Consider the following 19,674-nt stretch of genomic DNA (forward strand, 5'->3'; position numbering starts at 1 on the left):
CAAAAAGGTCTGGAAAGCAGTCAACCCATATATTTTATTTAACTCCTCTAAGTTTTCCACTAATAGGAGGAAACCTTCTCTGGACTTTGCACACTTCAGCCTATGGTGACATGTTACAACCCAGGGACAAGCTGTGAGGAGCACAGCTCTGAATGGAAACACTGGCACATACCCGACCTTCAGAAACAACAAAATAAGGCAATGCTAGAGCTTACACTGCAGTGTGATTTAAAGAATCAGTCACCAATATGCGAGCTGAGGATATCTTTATTTGGCAGCGCTGGGTGCATGGGGGATCGCTCCACCAAAGTCATGCACACCTAGGGGACTTTTCAGTCCCTTCTTTATACAGACTACTCATACCTATTCATTAATTTTCCAGGAAATAATTTAGATATTCATTACAATTCTGGGAACTCATTTACATATCTTGCACCTGCGCAATATCCTTGAGGAGTGGTCATCTGGGTGTCTTCAGGATGAAGATCTTCAGTCTTCCTCCAGTGAACTTTTTACCTCTTACCTCTGCGCAGACTCTGTTCCTCGCTAAACTGGTGACCATGATTTAAAGTCCTTGTCTTTGCCACGTTGCATAGACAACAAGAACTTAGGACCAGATGGCCTTCTTAAAGATAACAAAAATCCAAGGACTTAGCAATTAGTACATCCTTTATGTCAACAATAAGGGTCTTTGGACATTTCCCAACTTTTAGATAAACGTAAGTATATCATTCTTTAGGTAAGTGGCACATAATTCATCATTCATTCCCCCCTTTTCTAGTAACTTTTGCAAATTCTTTTGCAACTACAGAAAATCATCATTCCCTATGATTATTCCTCAGCAACACCAAATGAAACATCGAAGTGATACACATATTAGTATTCCTAAGATTACTACTATAACTGTTCTAGCAAAAGTGTGTTTTAGCCATCCTAGGTTAGGCAACCACAAGGTTAGTTTATTCCATATTTTCTTAAAATCCCATGACAAATCATCTTTGCAATTTCATGCAAAACCCTCGTCTGTTTCCATATTTCCTCTAAGTCAGTGGAAACCTTTCCACTTTGATCTATGTACATGCAACAACTAGTATTAATAATTGTACACACTCCTCCCTGAGCTGCTAATAATAAATCTAAAGGCATTCTATTTTGTAATACTACTTGTGACAAACTAGATACTTCTATTTGTTGAGCCTTTATTGCATCAATTGTTTTATCTTCTAAGTTTTCTATTATTGCTGATATATTAACTATGGCCTTTTCCAACTCACTTACTCCCAACCATGGGATAAACCATTGGGCAAAGCTATGAAAAGCACTTGGTCTTTTTATCAGGGGGTTTTCAACATCTTGTCTAACTTTCCGAACATGATTTCTCAGGTACCCTTTTGATAAGGAATCATGCAAAGTCATATTAGGAACTACCCCTCCCAATGTACATGTCCCCATCCAATTTTTTGGTAAAACTTTTCAAGCCATATCATTGCACAGCCAGTACCATCCTTTTCCTTCCAGTACTGGCCAAACTGTAGAATTAACAAAAAGTGAGGTACCAATATCTAAAGTTGTATTGCAGACCATTTGATTCCCTACATAAGTTACAGGATTACAATCTAATTTTCCTTGTCCTCTGGGTGGATTACATCTTTGTACACACATATAGTATGATTCCTGAATCTCAGGACTATCTATCTCCAATTTTAGAATTTCATCATTTTCAGTATTCCAAGCAGTGTTTTCCCAAAGATTTATCCACGATTGATTCCTAGGCAATGAGATTCCAATCAACGATACACCTTTTCCCCCATGTTCAGGCATACAAGTACATATCCAAGAGTCAGTCTTATTCAAAGCCTGAGAGATACTTTGTACCAATGATAAATGTCCATTTTTGTTCCATAAGGTTAAATTCAAATGGGGCAACAGTCCTATTATAGTCATGATCTGAAGAACTGTAGTCCTGTGGGTCCTGCCGGGATGATGGCCCATGATTTCTCAGGAGCCTTCTTTATCCGCGAGTAGTGAATCCAGGCTGGTTGTTCTCTTATCTTGATGGCAGTAAAGGTCATCAGCAGTACTTGATAGGGTCCTTCACACTTTTCTTCCAAAGGTTTTCCTGAAAAAGTCTTTACATATACATAGTCACCAGGTTTAAAAGAATGAGTTGGTTGGTCTAATCCTCTGGCCCTAGTCCCCAAAACTTGTTTATTTATATTTTGCAATTGTCTCTGGAGGGCCTTCATATATTCACATAAATATCCTTCCCCTAACTGAATTAAATCTTCTCCCGCAAATTGTAATTGGTATGGCCTCCTGTATAATATCTCAAAAGGGCTCAAATTTTCCTTCGTTCTAGGTTTGGTTCGTGTTCTTAAAAATGCCAAGGGAAGAGATTGTGGCCTAGTTAAATTTGTCTCTTGTCCTATTTTAGCTATTTGTTGTTTGATTAAATGATTCATTTTTTCAACTTGTCCACTTGCTTAGGGCCTATAAGGAGTGTGTAACTGCCAATCTATTCCTAGTATTGCACTCACTTATTGTGCTATTTTAGCACAGAAGTGTGAGCCTCGATCAGAAGAGATTGTTGACGGGACCCCAAAGCAGGGGATAATCTTGTTCAACAATCCTTTAATTACCTCTTTTGCCTTATTTGTTCCACAAGGAAAGGCTTCTGGCCAACCTGAAAAAGTATCAGTCATAACTAATAAATATCGATACCCCTTTTTTCTTGGGAGTTCTGAAAAGTTAAACTTGCCACTGCTGTCCTGGATAATTCCCTCTGCTAATGACTCCCAATTTTATCCTATTTGCTACACTGGGGTTATTGCATAGACCATAGACAAATTTCACATTGCTGAGACACCTGTTTTATTGTAGTATATAAACTGTGCCCTATTAGTTTCTGGTTTAAACTTTTATATAACGTATCAGCTCCCCAGTGACTCTTATTATGTTCAGTTAGAGCTATAGCCCATGTCAAATTGGATGGTATCACCATACAGCCATCCACTAGATAGGCCCACCCATTCGATTCTACCTTACCATTCATATCCTGAACTAGCTTTAATTCTTCCTTAGAACAATTTGGTTCGTGATCTGTACTTATAGTTTGGATTTTACTGTCTGGTATGAAGGATAATTCCTCTTTTCCCACCTCCTCTGCCGCTCGTTTAGCTTCATGGTCGGCTAAGTGATTTCCAATTTCCAAATCCGTGTTTCCTCTCTGATGTCCCTGGCAATGCATAATAGCAACCTTTTCAGGATGTTTTACAGCTTCTAGTAATTTCAAGATCTCTTCTGCATGCTTTATCTGTTTTCCCTGTGCAGTCAATAGTTCTTGTTCTTTCCAAATTGCCCCATGTGCATGGACTACTCCAAATGCATATTTGGAGTCTGTCCAAATATTTATCTTTTTCCCTCTGGCCAGTTCCAATGCCCGGGTGAAGGCAATAATCTCCGCCTTCTGAGCTGAGGTTCCGGGAGGTAATGATTTAGATTCAATTACCTGTCGAACGGTTGTGGTTGCATATCCTGCTTTACGCTGTCCTTGTTTCACAAAAGTACTTCCATCTGTGTATCACGAACTGTCGGCATCTTCCAAAGGTTATTGGAGTAAAACCTAAATCCTTTGAGCTCGATTCACTACTTGCTCCTTCAATACCTACTTCTTCACTTACATTACTATCTGGTTGTACCAGAGGCAGGGGTGGAGCAAAACCAAAATCCTCCATCCTTTCCTCCAGTTCATCAATTTTATACATCTCTGCCTAATACTACATGCCGAACAGCACCTCTTCATTTTTCCTGTGCTACCCTTCTGATCCTTCTCTATTGCTAACACTAGAGGGTCTTGTGGAGCTAAGTTAATGCCACAACCCTTTTGCCACTCCGAGTGATTCCTCAGAGTGAAAAACATGTCTGCATACATTACTTCATCCCATTTTCCTTCCCATCTTAAGAATAACATTAATTGCAACAAAGTATTATAATTCAGTGTCCCATTTAAGGGCCACTTTTCCCCACCTCCTAACTTATATAGAGGCCACCACTGATTAAAATACTTGATCAGGGTTTTCATATTTACGCATCCTCCAGGTTGCCCTCCTATTTCCTTCCAATGGCTCAAAAAACATCCTAAAGGGCTCTTTCTTAATATTCCACCGCTCTGTTTCCCCCCCATAACACCTTAACTGTTACCCCAACCACAAATCACTTTAATCTCACTTACAGCTTTCTCTTCCTTACCCCAAAGTGTCCAAACCTTACAATTGGGACATTAGATTTCTTGCCCCCACCGTATATACAATATTTCTTTACACCATATACACTTTAAAATGTGTAGAGGTTTACACTCACCCTTCGGATGCTTAAGACAGTATTCACACACCCACACTCATATCACACCTGATACAGAAATGCTTTTACATTTACAACATAAAATAAGTAAAACAATATCAATCCTATGATTATCAATCCTATGTATATGGATTGGCTCCAAATCATCAAATGTATTTAGCCTTCAGACTAAAACACAAATTCCTGATATTAACTTAATATCGAAACAAACACCAAATCAAATGTATACCTGCGGTGCTAGCTACCCGGCATACGCCATCCTGCATAAGTATTTAACAGTCTTATGTCTTACAGATAGTTTTACAAACGGACCGGTCCCCAAAACCAGAAATATTCCCAAATACTATATTCGAATAAAGATAATACCTGCCGCTCAGTAGGATGGAGTCCTTGTCTGCTCCTGCAGTGATCCAGATGAGATGAGGAGCCCCTCTGGGAAAATCCCAAGGGTACTCTAAGGAGTCCCCACTCTCAATGGGTCCCACAGCCAAGCAGAGGAGGTTCTGGGTCACCAAATTGATTTAAAGAATCAAGTGAAAGATGAACAAGCCATGGTACAGAAATAAAAGCTTAGGAGTGTCTATACCAAGTGAGGTTTTTTTAAAAAAAAGAAACAAAACGTAGGGGAACTTGGACCTATGGTCCCATGAAAGTTTCAATTTGCCGCAAAAAAAAGGCTTGAAATATGCCAGTAATTCCCATCAGGTTTATTTTCTCGAGTCCCCACTGCCACCCTCCGCCCCAGAGCAGGTGCCCGACGGCGCCCCGCCCCCCGCTCCAGTGGCAGCGCCCCCGCTGCCCCGGGGGTCGCGTCACCCCACCGCCAAACGCCGGGCGACCAGCTGGGCCAGCGACACGTCAGGTACCTGCCTCCAGCCGGGCCGGGCCCTGGGGCAGGCAGGCGGGCGGGCCGGTGCCGCCCCCAGGCACAGAGCTCGGCGGGGGGCGCCGGGGGCTGCGCTGGCGGCCGGACCTGCCGCCGTCCCGCCGGGGGCGCGGACCCGCTGGCGGTGGGTGCCGAGGGCTGGTGCCGCGCGGCTCCTGCGGCCGGAAAGGGCCAGGCCGGGGGGGGGAGCCGCGGATGCGGGCCTCGGGGCGCCGTACGGGCCCGGGCGCTGGGGGTGACCGCGGCACTGGGAAAAGGCGCCGCTCTGCGCCATCCCTCGGCGTTACGGGGCACCCAGGGGAGGCCGGAATGGTGCCGAAGCCTCCTTTCAGGGCGGGTATAATCCAGCCGCGCAAACGGCTATCAAAAGCCGTTGCAGACCCTCAGAGTGTAAATCCAGTCACAAAGGGATGAGCCAGATCTGTGATGGATCGGCCTATCTGCGACTATTAAACACAACAAACGAAATGTGATTCCAGCTCAGGAAGTTTCTGAAGCGCTGTTCCCCATAAGCTGCGGGGCCATGCCAAGGGGAATATCTGTTTTATATATGCCTTGTGTTTAATCCACTTTCCTTAAGCATCTGTTACTGGAAAACAGGCTCCTAGGTTAAACAGACCTTTGGTCTGGCTCACAGTAGTTATGCATCTCCATTATGTTTACCATTTCCCCCGAGTAAACCATTTCAAGCTTCTCTGTTCCTGCTTGCCAAGGGAAGCCGTGTGTAGCAGGGACGACTCCTGCATTCTGGAAGTCTCTACTGGTTATCTGGTTGGCTCCTGGGGCATGTGCAGTTCTGCAGCTCCCTTAAGGCCTTAACACACACATGCTCCCAAAGGCACTGAAATGATTTCAAACAGATGTAGCTGGGACACTGAGAACATTATGGTGGAGTGGGCAAAATACTCTGACCCCAGAGGCATGAACCAGAGCCCTCCTAAGAAGTTGGAAAAAGCTGCATCTTGGTGGAGAGGTGTTAATAAAAACCTAATCACTGAGGCCTGAAGGTCCTAACTATGCTGTTCTGTTGCCACAGGCCACAAAAACTTCTGGGTGCTAGCCGTGTTAACTAACATGCCACCTATCCCTGGGTGGGTCCTTAGGGCTGCCCCCCCATCTTTCTGTGAACACTTTCAGCTGAAGTGTTGCTTATTGCAGTCAAGTTCAAAGTGATTTCCTAATGACTTATTTTAAATAAGTTTGGTAAAAATAAAAATGTGAGAAAAGTGTGACTTCACACACACAAATGTTAGAATTTACATGTGGGATTCAAATTGTAAAAATCCTTGGTATTAATCATCATTAATATAGCTCTAAATGCATCTCACTAACAGGCATTAGTGATATATTCACATTACTTGGTTAGGATTAATAGACGATTTGCTTTCTGATCAGCATTTGAAAAAATGTTGCACCGTTCTAAAAACAAGTATTCTTTTTTGTCAGCTGGACTGCTGGTGACAAATCTTTTTAAAAATTCTGATTTTGATACCAGATTTTAACTTGTGCATAAGAAACTTCTATACATGGAAAAGAAGAACAGAAAGTCAGGTTGGCCACTTAAGTTTGTCTCTGACTGATGTAAGACTTCATGGCTTAACCAACAAGAAGGCTATATCCTGCGGGCAAAAATTCAGATGAGACTATTTTATGCTTTTGATTTACTTTTTTGAATAAATGATGATAGATAAAAGTGATATCACTATAAAAAAGTGCTGTGGAATCAGCAGCAAGTCAAGAGGTTTGCCTGCTTTGATTAAGGTTTTTCATGTGGCATTGAGGTGGTAGGAACTCAGTCATTTCTGCAGTAGGATTTCATGAGAGAGACTGCTCTTGCTGCTTTTGAGATCAAGAGCAATACATCCAGGACATATTAAAGATGGTAGATTACATAGTCTATTAGTTTTAAAGGGGTGAGGCATGCCTATAATTGGAGGTAATTTTGGTTGGATCATTTATTCTATTTTATAAAATGTGCTTTGTTGTATGCTGTGGTTTCTTCTTACACCTTTTAAATAGGAAGGAAGGTGTTCAAAACTGAAATAACAAATAATTAACATACAATTGGCATACACTCCACAGGTAGAGGCTCTGCTGTGATTTAACAGTCTGGCCATGGGAGCAGGATGAGGACTGCAGCATCCCTAGACTATTGCAACGCAGAAGAAGTTGTGCAAAGAGGAACAACAACTTACCCAGAGGCAATAGCAGTTCCCTTTAAGGATAACGATCCTGTTGTCAGAGTATCCTGTCAGCTCAGGGAAAATAGGGCCGCATCCCAGAGCATCCTACCTGCTCTGGGGTGGCTCACATCCCTGTAGGGCACACAAGTACTGCTGCTGTTTCTGGCAAATTCCATGTGCCCATACCCCAAGCTTCCTTGCAGATCTGTACAAAAACCACGGGGAATCTAAGCCTACATCATCATTCTAATTGTTTTTACCACCATCTCAGTTTTTCATCTTTGATAGTGTGTGTATCTTAATTAGGAGCTGGTTCTCAAGTGTATTGAAAAGCAACAGAACAAACCAAATAATTGTATAATTCTGATACATAATTCAGAGTACTGAAAATATCTAATTGCTGTAGCTTATTAAAAACAGGCCTAAACTTACCTTCCTCCTTCTCCTTTCTTGAACATGCTCAGTAAGTGGCAGAGGTTCTAACATCTAGATCAGAATCCATATCTGAGTATTATAGCTGACACCTGACACCTATTTTAAATTAAGTCTAGGATGAATGAGTGCATATAATAAAAAGACAAATGAGGTTCTAATGTACTTAGGCACTTTATAAAGAATTATTTTAATGTAACATACTATTCTGCTTTAGTGGCTGTTTAATATTTAATATTTCTTAGCTGATTAAGACTGTGGTTCTAATGAGAAAAATAATTGCATGGTAAAACTAGATGGTAATTCCCACATTTAAGTCTCAGTGATTTCAGTATTCTGCAATCACTGTATTTAGCTTAGGAAGCTTTCTTCATGCATACTATTTCAAGAATAGTGTAATTGTGCAGTGATTTCTTTTTTTGGGCACAGGGGAGAAAGCCAGCTCCATGAAGGCAACGCAACAGCTGCATACTGGAACACCCTGCAGAGAACTTTGGGGCTGTATCACAAACTCCCATGAGTTGGGTACAGAAACTAGGGGAAGTGAATCAGCTAAAGGCTTCTAAAAATTCTTGCGTCTTGTGTCTCCCCTTTGCATTCACAGAGAAGGGAACTAGGACTCTTTCTTGGTGTTGATATTTGTGAGCCTAAGCAAATGTGGCCCCTGAACAGGAAAGGTTCCCTAGCTGCTTTGTCTTGTGTATCATGAGTAATGATCTTCAGATCCATGAACCTCTTTTTTTCCCTTGTGGGAAAAACTTTTACAAGATTTTCCTCTGATTAGAGAAAAACACTTCCCTGTAGGCTGCCAGGATGTGCTGAGCATGTTTAGTGTTGTTATGTGTATATTCAAGATCCCATTGGAGTATCAGAGTTACAGTTCCAGTGTTTACATGCATTAACTGAGCTGCTCTGGCCAGTTTTAAATAGTGTTACAGAGAAACTGCTTCCCCTAACGAGATTGCTCATGGTTCTGGCCTCTCTAACTTAACTATTCAAGCACTGAACATAGCCTTGATTACAGTACTTTGCAAGTAGCTTCTCAGTGTCATTATACAATTTATTCAAGCATTTAATTAAGAAGCTCAGACATAGCCTTAGGTCTCATGTAGGCACGTAAGAAGATTTGGTTAATATTTTGGAAAATATAAAAGTGTAATCTTTGCCTTCTTAAAACTATTTCTTTCAGTTCTTTCAGAGCAAATTAACAGAAGGAAGTCAGTGGAGCCACACTGCTGAAGGACCAGATAATGCTGAGAAAAATAGACCTCCTATACTGGGCTACTAAGGTGAACAAGCAGAGTTTTATAGTGTGTGAAGTAAGCAGATGTCGAGTGTTTGGCTGTTCTTCACAGGGTTCAACAAAAACAACGCACTACCACTATTGCTGGTCAGAAGGAAAGCAAATTATTTAGATATGAGGGGAGGAAATGAAGTGGTTTCCATGCTCATTTGGGATTAACATATGGTAGCTGAGACCACCTGACATTCTCAGGCTGTGTTATCTTTCCTGTCTAATTTTTAATGAGTGAATAGCACACATTTCCCTCTCTCTTCTTCACATGTGCATCCTAGACTTGTGGAGAGCTGTCTAAAATAAGGGGGAATGTGGCAATATGACTGACATCTCCTTTCCACACAGATGAGAGATCTGCATGTGGAGATCACAGGCACACCATCTGATCCTGAATAAAGCATGTGGGATATGACCCCAAGTGAAGATACGGGCTTTGGTCTAATAAAATTTCTTTCAACCTGCTTTGTAATTAGAGCCTGTTTTGAAAGTGTGCTCTGTGATGGCTGGTTCATGTTAAAAAGGAAAATGACAAATGTTTTTGGGTAGTATATAGGTTAATACTGGAACTTTGTTTAAACAGCTCAGTACTGCTATAAGAACAGGGACTTATGGATAATGGGAATATATTGTTTTTGCAGACAATCCTGCCTTTTAAAAATACAAAAACATGGGCACACACTATTGTTTCTGATGAAGCTGGTAATGTGGGTATTCGTAAATAAAATAAAAAAAAAGAAACATTTAACTTGTGAAAAATATCACAGTTTACAGCATTTGAGTATTATTTTTCATTTTAAATACAAGGAACTTCTAAAAAACCGTGGATATCTTATTTTTCATTTTCCTCCTTGTGGTTCATCATTCCTCTACACTAAATGCTATGGTGATGAAATACTCTGTTCAGGGCATCTCAGTCACTGTGACAGTAAAAGACTGTGGTTCAGAAAATTACAAATGTAAAAAAGATTGCCTTTTATGATAGGATAGCTTGAAAGGAAGGGCAAATTACGATGTTCCCTCAGGTGAGTTACTTGTTCAGTATTGGCATCAATGGCTAGCAAAAGCTGGTGACTGATGCCCTAGAGAAGGGGGATTAAGATGAGCTAGATGGAAGTTCCTACCTTAAGGTGAAGGTTACATTATATTGTTAAGCTAGAAAGAACAATTAAATCCAAAGCATAAGACGTCTGTGCTCACTTGAGGATGAAGTAAACCAGGCTTCACTCACATGCTGCTGCAGGCACAATTGTGCCAGTCATAGGGGAGAAAAAACTGTAACCCTTAGCTGAGACATCTGCACCAGCAGAAGACTCTATTGTAGATGCAGCAGGACAGACAAGACAGCACTTTTGCTGGTACAGCTTCGTTTTTATTCTGGGGGGGGGGGGGGCAGAAGGGCAGGAGAGGAAGGGTCACTATGGTGATGCACACATGGCTTCTAGTATATGATATTCCTACACTGGTAAAGTGTTCCTTGCTTAGGCAGAGCAAAAGGGGTTCAGCTATCATACATTGGATTATTATGATTTCTTTGGTAGTTCGATTAGATGAAAGGAAATTCTAGCTTTACTACCACTAATGGTGAAATCTGAACCTATACAGAGACTCTGTACAAGGCCTCTGCACTACTGAAGAGCGCACTTTAATTGTTCAGCAACTCAGTTCACACCTCAGTGCGAACTCGCCACTTCTTCAAGAGTTCCTGGCCGCTACCTTCAATACATCACAGCATGAGATTCACTGCATAGCCACCTGCAAAGGGGATGGACCCCTACTATGCCCCTACACGCCCCATGAGTGGGTATGCGTAACTTTCTCAGTGAGCACACAGGATTTGTACACAGCCTTAGGTTGGGCTCCTGTTAACACGGCTAAGCAGTGATGTAATCACCAGACCTGGGTCAGGGACGTGCTGGGATTTTTTGTGTAGCTAGGTAAATGTGTACAACAAAAAAATTAAGAGATGATGAGAAGAAAAACAGGATCAATGGCCTCCAGGTTAAAGGCCAAATCTCACTGTCCCTAATCTCTCGGTGACTTGTCACAGTCACAAGGTCAAAATACATGTTTTCTTTGGGTTTCATTATCCATAGTGATACACCTATATGACTTGAAATTAGTTGGGAGTAAATATTAACAGGGAATAATAACCATAAACTTAATTTAAGACCCTTTGAATTACACACACTTCTGCTGATTTTTTCTGATCAAGACTATTCATTCAATCAGCTCAGGGCCTTGGATCCTTCTTCTCTATGCTGCACATTAACACTTACCTGATAATTGTGACCCTTTGCTGGTTGCCGAACACTTCCAGGTCCTTGGTGGCTTGGGCGCTGTTTAAATACAAAGTTATTGAAGATACCTGCCAGGCAATCCCTTTGGAGAACCAGCATTGCTTTCAAGTTCATTAGTCTCAAAGACTTGGGGACCCTGTTTGGTAAGTATTTTCAAAAAGTTTGGCAGGAAAATCTAAGAGGTCTTTGAGTTGGCTCTATCATGTGTCAGAGCAGAATACCCCACATCTTTACCAGAGGATTCACAAAAATCTCATAAAAAGTGTAAAATAATTGGAGGGAAAAAAAAAAAAAAGATTCTATAGCAAATCATAAGATCTGACAATAAGTTAGGCATAATACTTTTGTTCTCACCACTCAGTGCGGGGGTAAGCCGACAAGACCTATCAAATGTTACAAGGCTTATTTAAAAGTGCCTTGATAATTGTGTGTCTACTTGCACAGAGATACGGATTTACTCTATGAACTTCTGAGTGGTCTGCTAAAATTCTTTAATATCACTGAACAATAAAATGTATCTTTTGTCTAAGGATTTCAAGACATCAGCATTTTATATTGCCTATTTCTTCAGTATTCAAGACTGATGTTAGATACAGGTGAGAATTCACAAGTTGAAATAGTTAAGTTGTAGTTACTTTAAAACTTAATGCAATCTCTAAAAAATCTGCAAATAATTTAAGATTAAATATTTCTTTTAAAAATTACATCTGTAATTTAGTATGGAAGGAATAATTACATGGCGATGGTTTTAGGAAGGACACCTCCCAATATATAGTTCAAAAAACCCCTCTATCCTACTTTTTCGGTAATAGTAGTGAGGAGGTATGAAACATTACTTCATAAATTTCTTGGGAGTATTACAGTGAGAACCTGGTCAGTTAGGACCAAAAGGTAAATCCTGCAAACTTCTCCTGGATGCAAGTCTTAATCCATTTGTCCCTTATAATTTTATTAACAAAACATTAAAAAACCCCAACCCAAAACACCCCAAAACTATCTGGAAAACAGTGTTGGTTGTTTTAATGTTAAATGTTCTCTGCTTAAAAGTTTGTCCAAGTGTGAAAGTCGCTTTTCAACACAGAAAACATGCCAAATCTCAAGTTTTTAAACCATATCCCATTTTTTTTAAAGATTAATTAATTTGAATTAACTACAAGATGAATTAGTTCATATATGTGTCTATTATACCAATGACATTTAAGATTTAAAATTCAGAAATGAATTGACCTTGAGCAGCATATGTACTCAAAATGTATAATTAAAAAGAATATTAATCATTTAATTTGATAAAATGAACAGCTGTTCTAGTTGATTGGAAACAGCTAAAAGTGTAAAATGTATTTTATGAATGCAAAATTAAAAGTTAATTTTATTATAGAGTGCAATTTGCCAACTAGAAATAAATTCTTGAGATGTAAGCAATATATTTTTGTAACGCTGTACCCATACATCAGAAAGGTCACATGTGTATTTAAATGCCATATTACTATAAAAGTTTAACGATTTCAATTGAAAAGCTATCATATGATTTAGCTATTTAGAGATGAATATGAAACAGCTATGATGGATATGCCTTCTTTTTGCAATGAACTGTTTAAAAGCTTTGGAGAGAAATAATGTTTCATTTAAAAAAAATTATGTTCTAAGCTGTTACTTTTACTTACCTTGTGTCATAAATCCCTAATTTTCTGGGGGGCCCCCCTTCTTTTTTTTGGTACTATTCTTACAGATTTATTTTCATTAGCATTTGATATTGTGGGTTTTCACTTAAATGCATCTCTCCCTCGTGACAAGTATTTAACTAATTTTGACTGTAATATTTTTAACCTGTGCACTTTCATGCTTTAAATGTAGTTATTATACAGATGTTATACAAGGTGCATATGCTACAATGTGCCACTGGTTGTGGTTTTGTTTTGGTTTGTTTTTTTAATCAGATACCACCACCCCCTTGACATGGTGCTGGCACTGCCTGGGCTATGGTCTTTTGCTTAAAACCTAAATTACTTGCAGGCTCACACTTAAGTGAGTGGTAAAACTTTTGCTATTTCAGTACAAGTTGTGTCTTGAGGAATGAGTAAGAACACAAAACAGTCTGGCTAGACTAGACAACATAGATGCTGGGTAAGTGCAGTTTGTCACCCAACTGAAGAAAAATCTTTCCATAATGGTCCAGCTTAGAAATCGTTGTATCTACAATTATCAGGCTATTTTCTGCTAGGTGCATCTGCTCTAATAGAAATGGTTCTCTAGTTCCTAGTCAGGCTAAACTTGTGCCAGAAACCATCTAATACATTGCTTCAGCTTACATTGATACTTAATCTTGATCTTGGCACTTACTTAGCAGTGAAAAGCCATTACTGTGTGGCAACATCCCAGTCCATTACTCTGTCCTATAAGTGGACCTTTCGTACTTTGGGATGCTGTTGTTTCTCCTCTACTGCTACCAACAAAAGGACTTTATGCTACTGTCCATTTTAAGTAGGTCTGATCCCAACACAGAATTGAAAGACTATGTAATGAAACAAATTCTCTTTTAAAAGCACTCCTAAATTCTGTAACTCTACATTCTTAACGTAACCTAGTATCAAAGACAGCAAGCAAGCAGGTTGCTGCTGTAAGCCATGAAACACTGCAAAAGGCAGAAACATTATGTTACTCCTTATGACATATTCAAATCCTGTCAGGAGTAAAATGGTCTGCGCTTTCATCTCAAAGACCTTTTTTGACTAAGGACTTCTGGATCAGGTCCATCAGTTATTTCCTGCATCGCTGTTGCTCACTCTGGAACACTAAAGGTATCTTCTACTCAATATCCTTCAAGAACATGCTTCTAGAGCCTAAAACTTTAGTAAAGGAATGGTAACCAATGAAAGCTAAACTCATTTCTCACAAGGCTCCCTATAATAGGACAAGTTATAGAAGATTCTTCAGTAGTAAAGAAGATTATTGCTTGGTTATTAACTCAATAAATTGACCCCAAGAATATGGTGTGGGAAATTAATTCAGAATCATAAACATTGAAATATTGTTGAGGAGCTGTACCATGGTAAATGCCCGTTAACTTCTCATTATTTCAGATGTGAGGGTTCTGGTGCTGTTGTCTCATCTCATTATTTCCTGAGATTCTTGGCAGTATTTGACATCCATACAAACACATCAGTTTTACATGTTCTGTCATTACAAAAACATTTATCAAGCTGCCACTTTCCCTGATTCAGAAGTGCATGGCAAAGTGTATTTTTATCATTATGGTTGTGCCGAAGCTTGTATGACAGCTGCCACCAGAGGAACCCATTTGAGTCTGAATGGTTCCGGATTAGTCCCAGTGAAGTTTTGATGGCACTCTTATTTGGCTGTCTCATTAGCTAACCAGAAAGTAAAGTTGATGTGGTAAAAACATGAGGAGCAAATAACATATTCCCTATGTTAAAATGCAAAATTTAGCAAATTACTAATTGGGTTCCTCATTTGTTTGTTCTATACAAATTTCAGTTAAAAAAAGAAAGAGGGGATAGCTACAGTAAAAAAGGTCATTATTTTGAAAGAAATTTGCCAAAATGAATGTGTGCCTGAACTCATACTCACATGGTGCCCAGTGAGACACAAGGAATCCTACAAGCTGTCACTGCCTACCAAGTAAACACAGTTTTGTGCCAAATACCTTCCCCTGTGCAGGAAAGCAACTGCCATTTTGTCACACTGGGAGGATAACAAGCATCTCCCCCTTACATTCTGCACTTTTACAGGAAGTTAGCATATGGAAAGCATGTTTTGGCTGTGCCAGCCACAGGCAGCTTCGGGCCAGTAATGGCTGGCTATCACAGGCCTAGACCTCTCCGAGAAGGGGGAATTATTAACTTTCACTACTGCCCACCTCTGCTCAAGCACGTTCCCCAGCCTGCAGTACCGGGCCTGTACGCTCACTCCCAGCACCGGCACCATGCGCTTCCCTTTTCTCTCACAGCTTCACGCATAGGAAACAAAACGAAAATAATTTCAAAAAAGACAAACAAACCCAAACCAACAGGCCAACATCAGTGCGAAGAAGCTAGGGATTGTAAACGTGTTTACCATGAGCAGCTCCCTGGTCGCCGTGCGCTGAGCTCCACTTGACAGCGGCGACGAAGCTGGGCCCGGGCCGCCACCTCAGCGGCCGCCGCCTCAGCAGGAAATGGCGGGAAGGAGGCGGCCGCGCGCGGAGCGGCCCGGCGCGCGGGGAGGGCGGGAAGAGCCCGGGGGACGATCAAATGAAACCGACGCGGCGGGACCGTCCCTGCAGACCCCGGTGTTAACGTGTTTATTTCACGCTGCAGTCGCGGGTCGCTTTACAGAAATATCTCATGCTGGAGCCCCGCACGGGGCCGAGGACGAGGAGAGAGACACTCGTACTCAAACAGAACTATTAAATAACCTGTACAACAAAACTTCAGTCCTTTCCCCTGAAAGCGCCGAGGGCCGGGCCCCGGCACGGCCGCCCCCTCCCCGGGCGCCCACAAGCCCCGACCCCCCCGGCGGCCCCGCTCCCGCCCCAGCGGCCGCAGCCTCCCCCCAGCCGTGGGGGCGGGCAGGGCGCCCGGCCCGGGCGCGGGGCGAGCCGCGGCGGCCGCGGGGGCCTGCGAGCGTCCGGTCCTGGGCCTGAGGGGCCGCGGCTCCTCCCGGCACCGCCCCCAGCCGAGCTCCCGCTCGCCGGGCCCGACGCGAGTCCGAGGGCCGGGCCCCCCCTTCCCGCCGCCCTGCGCCCGGCTGCCGGCCCCCTCAGCGCAGGTCCCCGCCGCGGCGCGGCGCGGCTCGGCTCGGCCCGGCCCGCGGGGGCGGCGTCCGCCGGCGGTCCCGATGCCGCCCCGCCGCCCGGCGGTCACAGGTCGCGGCTGTCCTCCCGCTTGACGCCGTCCGCCGCCGCCTTCAGCTTCTTATTCTGGTGGGTCTTGACGTGCTTGGCCAGGTGGTCGCTGCGCATGAAGCGCTTCCCGCACTCGGGGCAGACGAAGCGCTTCTCGCCCGTGTGAGTCCGCAGGTGCCGCTGCAGCTCGTCGGAGCGGGTGAAGCTCTTCCCGCAGAAGAGCCAGTTGCAGACGAAGGGCCGCTCGCCCGTGTGCCAGCGCAGGTGCGCCTTCAGGTGCGAGGTCTTGCCGTACACCTTGCCGCAGCCGGGGATGTGGCAGATGTGCTGCTTCTTCTTGCCCGGCTCCGCCTCCGGGGCGCTGCCCGCGGCCGACTGGCAGTTGGGGCAGCGGCAGCGGCGGCACCTCCTGGCCGTGGCCGCCAGGGGAGACTTGGTCTGCAGCAGGGCGGCGATCTGCGTCTGGTACTGAGCGAAGTCCGAGTGGCCCAGCACCAGGCTCCGCGGCAGCGCCGCGGCCGCGGGGAAGCGGTGGCCGCAGCCGCCCGGGGCGCCGGCCTGCTGGATGCTCCACCAGGGGATGTCCTCGGGCGGCGGGTTGGGCGAGAGCTGCCGGCAGGGCTGCGCGGGCGGCAGCAGGTTGGAGTAGCCGGGCGGCAGGGCGGCCTGGGCGGCGTAGGGGACGTAGGCGGGGGGGCAGCTGGACGGCAGGGCGGCCATGGAGGAGGGCAGCATCTTGACGGGGGAAAACTCGTAGGGGTAGGAGGGGTCCGCGGGGGGGGTGAGGGGCAGTTCGTGCGCCCCCCCGAAGGAGGGCTGCAGGTGGTTCTTCTGAGGGGTCAGCCCCAGGCTGGGGTGCGGCGGCGGCAGCCCCCCCGGCGAGTGCGCCGGCATCTCGCCGCTCCACGGGTGGAAGATCCTGGAGGGGGATCCCAGCGTCGGGTCGTAAGAGACCTGCAGGAAATCCGAGGGCGCCGCGCCCGGCTGTCCGATCCGGCTACAGGTGGCGGCCAGAAGAGCCAGGGGCGAGTGCTTGGCCAAGTCTGGGGAGGCGCTGGGGGTGCGGTCCTGCGCCGGAGCGGGGGGAAGGAGGGAGGAGAGCGCGTTACTCGCCGCCCGCGGGAAACTTCCTGCGCCTCCGCCCGGCCGCGCCCGCCCGTGCGCGGCCGGGGGCTCCCGGGGGCGCCCCGCCGCTCCCCCCGCGCCCGGCAAACTTACCGCAAACGGCGCGCGCCGAGCGGGCAGGACAGGCCCGGCTCCCCCGCCCCGCCCCGCGCCCGGTCCCGCCCGCGCACGGTGCCGCCGGCCCCGCCGGGGCTGGGGGCGCCGGGGAAGCGGCCGCTGCGGGCGGAGGGCAGCCCCAGCCCGGAGCTACCGCCGGCCGCCCGGCGGGAGGGGGAAACTGCCAGCCCGAGGAGCCCGAGCCCTGCCTCCTCGGCCCCGCGGGGGTCCCCACCGACCGCTCCCGGGCCACCCGCGCGGTGAAGCCCCGGGAGGGAGGCGGCGGTTGCCGGGCGCCCCCGCGCAGCACGAGTCGCCACCGTGGGACGCGGCGCCGAGCGAGCCGCCCCAGCCCCGGGCGCGGGTACCGACCTGGAGGAAAGCCTGGAGGGAGTCGTTCCGGAGGACAGCCACCGCGGCCATGGCTACTGCGCTCGGGGCGAGAGGAAGGCGCCGGGGCACCGCCGAGGCATGGGGACGCCGAGGGGAAGACGAGGAGCTGCCCAGTTTCCTTCTGCCTCTCCCTCTCTCCCCCTCCTTCCCTCTGATCTGCTCGCCTCCGTGGCTGTCCCACCCCCCCCGCGCCGCGCGATCTCCGCGGACTGTCTGACTGCACCAGGATCACCTCCAAGAATTTGATAAGGACTTTGCTGGGCCGCCAACCAGTCAGAGGGAAGATTTATGGCTTTGAAGTTTGCCGCTACCCAATCATCAAAGAATAGCGGCTCTTTCAGAAGCGAAAGCAAATCCTTTGAATCCACAAAGCTCCTATGGTGTGTTTGTTGGTCTGGATAAAAGAACTGATTATTAGGGGGGATGGGAAGGGAGGAGATAAAGGCGGGACAATTAATGAAGTAATCACTATGTGGGAAATGTATATACACAAATAATTGGATTTTCTTGATCAAAGGACCCCTTACCGCCTGGAGACCCCCGCATTGGATGTGCAAGACGCTGGACACCAATCCCCACCCCCCCTTTTTTTTTTTTATTGCAATTAAGGATTTGTGGCAGAGCCCTAAAGTGGCGATGTGTCTTTTGTTATCGCCCGAGAAATTTGCCTCCGGATTCCGCTGATAGTGTTTAATGACTCAAAGTAACAGGAGCACAACGAGTTCACCTGATCGGGGCTGGTCGATCCCCAGTCGTAAAACTTCCCTGGAGTAATTGTCGGTGGTTCCTCCCCGCTCCCTCCCTCCGCCCGCCCTCCTCCCGAGGCTGAGGGATATGCCCTCGATATGACTCCGCAAACAACCGCGCATTTTCCCCTCTGGTAGCTGGGTCTGGTTTCGTTTCGCTCCGCCGGCGCTAACCCCGCGTCCCCTGGAGCTCCCGGCGCGGAGCCAGGCGAGCGCGCCCCGTGCTGGGAGGCGGGACGGCGCGGTGCCACCGGCGGCAGCGCTCCCGCAGGCGGGCACACCGGCAGCGGCAGCCGCGCGGAAAAGTTTCCTCTTCCCTAGCGGGAGCCGGGTGTAAAAAACCTAATTGCTTTACATGAAGAGAGGAGTCCCTCCTGATGGTGCTCCTGGAGGCGGGATGCTGCGCCCCGCGGCCCTGCTGAGCCTGACCGGCCTGGGCCGGGGCGAGGGCGGCGCCGGGGGGCTCCCCGGCAGCGGGGGCGCTGTTACCGGGTCTCCGCATCCACCCCTCGCCCACCTCCTGCCACAACGCCCCGCTCGGCCCCGAGGGCTCTGGTCCCTCACTTTTCGACCCGTGTGTGCACACAGATACATACACCCGTGTGCGAGTGAAGAATCCAACCCGCTCTGCCTTCGACCACGTGCGAGGCGATTCCCCCGGTAACCGGCACCGGGCACATCTGGGTCACGGCCCAACGCCACCGCCTGCTGCAGCGGCCCGCGGGACCCCGCACGGCGACGCGCCCCCCCCACCCCCCGGGGCCCGCTCAGCGCCGCCCTCCGCCGGGGGCCCTGGGAGCGCGCTGCTCTGCTCGCCGCTTCCCCATCTACTCCCAGGCCAGCGCGATCGTGCAAGCCGGCCTGTTTGGCCCGGTACCAAACGGGGACGCCCAGCTCTGCCTTGGGGGGGGCGGGCGGAGGGTGCCCCTTCGGGCAGATGCCGGCTAGCTCTGCTCCTCCGGCGCTGTTTGCCCAGGTAACTCGATCCTCCCCGCAGTCGCTGAGTTCAATTGTATT

At 46.6% G+C, this 19,674-nt stretch overlaps 1 protein-coding gene across 1 annotated transcript; it reads right to left on the reverse strand.

Moving 5' to 3' along the window:
* Positions 1 to 252: 252 nt before the first annotated feature.
* SP5 (Sp5 transcription factor) lies at positions 253 to 18,440 on the reverse strand. The gene is made up of 4 exons (XM_055719383.1): positions 17,891 to 18,440; positions 15,529 to 17,365; positions 11,434 to 11,493; positions 253 to 2,129 (listed from the first exon to the last, which is right to left on the reverse strand). The coding sequence occupies exons 1-2, from the start codon at positions 17,939 to 17,941 to the stop codon at positions 16,313 to 16,315; spliced, it is 1,104 nt and encodes a 367-aa protein (XP_055575358.1). The 5' UTR covers positions 17,942 to 18,440; the 3' UTR covers positions 253 to 2,129; positions 11,434 to 11,493; positions 15,529 to 16,312.
* Between the last annotated feature and the right edge of the window lie 1,234 nt (positions 18,441 to 19,674).

The sequence above is a fragment of the Falco cherrug genome, chromosome 8, assembly GCF_023634085.1.
Source record: "Falco cherrug isolate bFalChe1 chromosome 8, bFalChe1.pri, whole genome shotgun sequence".
Classification (NCBI taxonomy): Eukaryota; Metazoa; Chordata; class Aves; order Falconiformes; family Falconidae; genus Falco; species Falco cherrug.

What these genes read in the sequence shown, in the direction of transcription:
- SP5 (XM_055719383.1), bottom strand. Translation starts at nt 17,941, where the DNA reads ATGGCCGCGGTGGCTGTCCTCCGGAACGACTCCCTCCAGGCTTTCCTC. An exon ending in CCCTCCAGGCTTTCCTCCAG is followed by an intron (nt 17,366 to 17,890) that starts GTCGGTACCCGC and finishes GCTCCGGCGCAG; the next exon opens with GACCGCACCCCCAGCGCCTC.